This window comes from Prunus avium, chromosome 7, assembly GCF_965620075.1.
Source record: "Prunus avium chromosome 7, drPruAviu1.hap1.1, whole genome shotgun sequence".
NCBI classification, from domain to species: Eukaryota; Viridiplantae; Streptophyta; class Magnoliopsida; order Rosales; family Rosaceae; genus Prunus; species Prunus avium.
The window spans coordinates 21326075-21332477 of NC_142290.1; the positions used below are offsets into that span (position 1 = coordinate 21326075).

Below are 6403 nucleotides of genomic sequence, written 5' to 3' on the forward strand. Positions count from 1 at the left end.
TCAGATAATGGATCCTATTTTTATGGAACACAATTACCCATCATCTTTTTAATTCTAAATTATTATTTTTTTTTTTAAAAAAAGCCTCTCGCAGGTAAGGAAGTGCGTGCGAAGAGACTAGTAATAATAAATAAAATAACTCAAATGGCACACGCTTCATTTAAATTAAAATTGTTTATCGTTGCATTTTTTTCATAGTTAATTTTGAGCAAGGTTATACTAATGTGTGTGCGAGCGCGAAAGAATAAAGGTGGGAAATGAATAACTGAATGAGTTTTTCCATTTGGGATGAGACCCCTTTTCAAAGATAACGAGTTCGTCTATTCAAGTTTAACATATTTTCAAATTAACCCTCATACCTCCAAAAATTACAAGATGATATCTTCATTTTGTTAAGGGACAACTTTTTAAGGCTTATTTACATAAATGCCCTCCGAAACTATATGGTCAAATCTCACATTGCCCCCAGAAGTAAAAGTGACCCACCTTGCTGATGTTTTCCATCTCACTTTATCCCCTCAACGTCAAATGTGTAAAACAAAATAAAAAGGCAAACGTGGCACTAATGGAGCCCACTGTTTTACTAAAATATAGCTGTCAATGGTGATGCGGGAAGGTTGCCTCTATTTATTTATACAATGTTTCTTATCATTATTTATTTATTTATTTATACAAAAGTAAACTGTTTTCTAGAATAGTGAAGTTAGCCTTCAAAGAGAAAGGATAATGAAGACACAAAAAAGTGATTGTGTGATGAGAGCCCAAGCCAGGCAACACGCTGAGGAGTGATGATTCTTGATCCGTGGGGTTTAGTATTCGTACCTAACACCCCAATCATCATACCACAAATTGAGGTTTGCTATCCACCCATTTAGGTTGGAGGACCCTACTAACCCGAGGGTAGGGGGCGTGCTTTGTTCGACTTCACCAAGGTGAACAGTCCAAGACCACCATACCTCACCTGACAAGGTTTAGCTCAAGCAACCAACCAGTTTAATGCCCTGCTTAGTTACAAGCTCACGCTACTAGGCTCGGCAATATCAAAGTGTCATTTAAGCCCTTATAAGCTTTTGTATTCTTGAGTGTTTTTCCGATGTGGGATTTTTCCCCAATAGTGATTTCAAAATCCTAACTAGTAAATTATCCTTCTACCTCGAGTATTTCTTCGTAAATTTGGCTTTGTTTAGTAAATTTAACCTTCTAAAAGCGGAATCTGTGCACAATCAATCATTTGTACTATGGTTGTACATGACCAGGCAGGAGTTTGTGGGTTTGGGATTGGAAGGGTTGTCATTGTTTTCAGCTACCCCAAACAATTGTGCAGAGGCCTCCGCATAGAGAAGCCAGTATGTATTCATGCTCTTTGCGATGAGTAAGAAGAGAAATATAAATTCAGATTTAAAGTAGTGAAATTCAGATAGACTTAATTGGTACCACCCATGACAATGGCATTAACACAGAAATTCAGATTTAAAGAAGAGAAGAAAAACATTCTCTTAACCGTGTCAGTTTTTTTTCTAAAGTACAACAACAGCTTTCAAACGAAAATAATTTCTTAGTCTTCTTGAGGTTTATTCCACTGAAGAAATTGAGCATCTACTACTCTCATAACCGTATGTTTTGACTAAATGTCTAGTGCACATTTCATCTTGTTTCAATTACAGGTTTCTGATGTCGTGTGCCGGAACATTCAAGGAACATCAGCTTCAGCAGTCGCAATAAAATTTGATTGTAGCGCAAAAATCCATGCAGTGTAATAAGACTCGAAAACGTGAGTTCGAACTGCTGGAATCAAGTGGTTCAGTAACATGTGCCAATGCCAATGGAAAGACTGTTCAACCAAATAGTTGTTTGTAATATTCAACAAGAGATTAGGCATGAAGTACTTGTACATATGATCAAGTAATGCTGCGAAAATAGGAAGTTGTAACACTACGGCTAAAGATCATCTCGAGGAGGAACACAAAACCACTAAAATATAACTCAAGTCCACACATAAACGACGGCAAACATCAGGGCATAACATCTAACACCAACAACGTTAACATCAATCCATAAATTCTTCAAAACTTTAAGACAAAACAAATCCCATTTGAGTTCGTGAAGTGATCCGGATCCCGTCTTCACAGGTCCTGCACGCTCAAACCTACACATACAAAATCATAACAAACAAGTTTGTTATAAAATTGAGCTTTACAAAAGGAAAAAAATTACAAAGGAAGTCCCCTCAGTGATAGAAAACATAGATGAACATGCTTTCATGCACCTAAATTGAAAGATGACGGTAGCCAAAACCACCATACAAGAGTTGCAAATGATAATAAATGACACAAATGAAAACGCAAAAAGCTATACCTGGAGGAAGGGATTGCTTCAACTTGTCGGCCTTCTCGGTATCGAACACACAAAGTGTGTAAAGGTACTTGGAGCATCGAACCTTAAACTTGACTGCATCTTTGCTCCTCTTGATTTTGACAGAGCGTGCATCCTTCCTTCTTGCAGTTAGAAGGAAATCCTTAATCTCATGGATTTGCTTCGGCTGTTGGTACAGAGACAGAGTACAGCATTATGACTTTAAACATTCTCAAATTTAAAACCAACAAGGCTTGTATGTTCACATTTCATCCAAACTTCAGTTAAAATATAATTAAAAACATAAAAATAATATAATTAAAAAACGGGAATAACCCCTTCTCACCCCCAGCCACCACCCACCCTTCCCACCATAGCCAGACCCTCATCTCACTGACCCAGAACAACTCCTCCCAATCCCCGAACTCTGCCACTCCACTCACTCTCTCTAAACCAAGAAAACAAAGCTCGTATTTCTACCCAAATGCTTCTGCTACTTCAGCAGCAACCAAGAAAACAGAGCATCACCAACAGCCACAACCCCATCTCTTTTTGGATCAATCTCTACCCAAACAAATTCCCATTCAATAAATCACCAAAATAAAAAGAAAATAAAAAAAGAAAGAAGAAATAGAGAAATTGATATAGAGAGAGAGGAAAGGAGGGGAGGAGGAAGGTTGCTACGCAGCTCTTTGGAGCTTTTCATCGAGCAATTGGTTGGCAACTCCAAGGGGTCGTCGGATTCAAAAATTTTTCTCAAATTTACTGAGAAACAAGAATCAGAACCATGGAGAGACAGAGAAGAAAGAGGAACCCGAAAATAAAACAGAGACAGAAGGAACGGATTGTTCTGGGTTATTCGAAACTTAGCCCTAAACCGAGACTAGTGAAATGGCTGTACGAAGAAACTAGTGAAAAGGAAAATGCAACAAAATAAAAGAAAACGTACCATTTTGCTTCTTCTTCTTGTTTGATCTTGAGGCTGGCGACGCTCTACCTGAAGCTGCAGGTGGAGGAATTGGATATCATCGAGAGAGAGGAGGCTATATCTATTCTATCTATATTCCCTGAAAGTTGAAACCCTAATTTTAAAACTTTTTTTTATTACCGATTTGTCCTTAGGGCTTTGACGGGTATAGGGTTCCGAAGCCCATTTTACATTTTGTACTACTTGTGGGCTCAAACAAGAGGGACAAAAAGTGATTGTGTGATGAGAGGCCAAGCGCCAAGCAGCACGCTGAGGTGTGATAACTCTTGATCTGTAGGGGTTCCAGGTTTGGCACCTAAACACCCCCAATCAGGTCCTTAAATATTATGGGTTGCTACCCAAACATTGAGGTTGGGTGGCCCTACTAACCCGTGGGCAGGGAGCATGCTTTGTGCGACTTCACCGAAGTGAACAGCCCAAGAGCATCACACCTCACTCGACAAGGCCTAACTCAAACAACCAATCACTTTAATGCCCTGCTTAGTTATAAGCCCACGCTACTAGGCTCGGCAATATAAATTGTTATGTTAGTCCTTATAAGCATTTGTATGATTTTGTGTTTCTCCGATATGGGACTTTGGCAAACATCATTTGTTTAGACCTCAGACTTTTCTGTGGTAAACGTATAGAATACAAGTGCTTTTATTTGAAAAGAAAAGGAAGATTTGGTTCCTTGATCGTTTGTTGTTTATATTGGAATAGTGATAAGAACGGGAGTAATCATTTTTGTATTTGATAATTCCTCACAAGTACTTTTTTTTGGAGAAAAAGCCACACCCCTTTACTACAAATTCTAGACTATAGGAAGTTCCCGAAGACATTATTAAACCCGGTCACCACGGCTCCGAGCCGAGCCGTTCATGTCACATCAGGTCGTTTTATTAGGCGATGGATGGTTGGGGTTGCTCCACGTCCTCTTCTCATGATAGCCTTCACGTGTTTTGCTAGGGGGTGGGTTAGGTGGTTTATACGTGGTATTGGAGAGGATAGGGGCGATATTCCAAGAGGTGGTGAATCTTCTGTTTGTCAGAGGTCTTGTCATCGACGTGGCTGGCTAGTAGCCTTTCGTGTTTCTTTAGAGCTCCTCCAGCCATGCACCAAAACCGGGCAAAAGGCCCCTCGGGCTAGCCCATTGCAGCTCCAGCGGAAGAAATGAAGCCTGGGCAAGTGGTGGGTCCTACGTACCTGGGCAAGCCCACGGGCAGATCTTGCCTGGGCTGAAGCCCGAAGGCGCTGACGTCATGCGTGACGTCACGCTGACGTCAGCCCTCACCAATTCAAATTTTTTTTACCGTTGGCGCGTGAATTTCACGCGCCAACAGTAAAAAAATTTCACTTCCGCTCGCTGACGTCAGCGTGACGTCAGCGCCTGCAGGTCCCAACGGGCAGAAGCCACGTGGCGATTCCCCAGCTCTCCGATCATTTTTTTTGCAGAAATCCGACGATCCTCATTTTTTCCGCCAAAAAAATTGCAAAAAAAATCGAAAATAATTCAAATTTTTTTAAAAAAAATACCAAAAAATTATGTATTTTTTCCCTATAAATACCTATCAATTTAACTTACCTTCCACACCAAATCTTCATACCAACTCTTCTCCTTGCAATATTTTTTCCATTCCACTCACATTTTTCTACAAGTTTCCATTTGTATCAAAAAAACAAATGGCCTCTTCTGTCGAAGCCCGAGGCTCTTGGAGTACTGTTGAAGATGTTGTGTTGTGTGAGTGTTGGGTGAAAGTTAGTCATTGCCCTATATCCGGCAATGAGATGAAGTTTTCTCAAATGTGGAAAAAAATTCATGAAGAATTTGTTGAAAGATTTGGTTCGGGGCGCACGGAAATGGCCTTAGCCTCCAGGTGGAAAATTTTGAATAAAGAGTTAGGCAAATGGAGGGATGCCTTGGCAAAAGCTAGGGAGAACCATAGAAGCGGTCAAAATCTTACCGATGAGGTAAAATATTTATAATTCTCGTTTTATTTAATTTAATGTATCAATTTTTTTTCTTGCATATTATAATTTTTTTTTCTTGCATTTCTAATTTATTTATATTTTGTTGCATAATAATTTTTTTGCTTGCATTTGTAAATGCTTTATATTTTCTTACATATTTATTGTTTTGTTGTATAATCATTTTATTTATTGCATTTATAAAATGTTTATAATTTGTTGCATAATCAATTATTTTCTTGCATTTCCAAATTATTTATATTTTCTTCTATATTCATTTTTTTTTGTTGCATTTGCAACTATTTATTTTTAATAGATCGTACAAGCACAAATGTGGTTCGGAGCGACGGGGCAAGGCAAAAAAACTTTCCATAGTCACGAATGTTGGGATAGAGAGATGAAAATCATGTCCATGGATACCACCCATATGTCTCCTGACACAAAGTCATACTGGAAAATAAAACGAAGGGATGTGATGAGAAGAAAACTTTTCCAAGACGACGGACCTAGCAATACGGATTGGTTAAATGATGAAAACCATTAGGTTGTATTGAAACACCTTTGCCATATGTTGTATTGTTGTATTGTTGTATTGTTGGATTATCCTTTAATTTGTTGTATTGTTGTATTATCCTTTAATTTGTTGTATTGTTGTATTATCCTTTAATTTGTTGTATTGTTTCCTTTTTATTCAATAAACAAAGCATTAAATAATATTACTATTTATTAAAAACCTTTGAGCATCAACACAAAGATTAATTAAAAACACACCTTAATTTATTGGAAACAACACACAAAACAAACCATACATAAAAGCATAATAATTAAAACAAGCATAATTCCAAAACACACCACACACAAAATAAAGCATAATTAAAAACAAAGCATAATTCCAAACAAAGCACTAATCTTGTCTTCATCCATTGTGATTGCCTTTCATCTCCCACAAGTGCTCGATCAAGTCAATATGACGCCTCTCATGAACATACGAAGATTGCATTGCTTGGTAACGATCAATCATGGGGTTGTTGAATCGACCATCTCGAACTAACGGTTCGTGCTCCAATGGATGTCCATTTGGTCCCATCGGCCTTTCATAAATTCTTGTCAAGGCCG

General features: G+C 38.4%; 1 protein-coding gene across 1 annotated transcript; it reads right to left on the reverse strand.

The window, feature by feature from the left end:
* Positions 1–1834: 1834 nt before the first annotated feature.
* LOC110752184 (large ribosomal subunit protein eL38z/eL38y) lies at positions 1835–3455 on the reverse strand. Its single transcript, XM_021952823.2, has 3 exons — positions 3302–3455; positions 2356–2539; positions 1835–2146 (listed from the first exon to the last, which is right to left on the reverse strand). Exons 1-3 carry the CDS (start codon positions 3302–3304, stop codon positions 2124–2126), a joined length of 210 nt encoding a protein of 69 aa, XP_021808515.1. The 5' UTR covers positions 3305–3455; the 3' UTR covers positions 1835–2123.
* Between the last annotated feature and the right edge of the window lie 2948 nt (positions 3456–6403).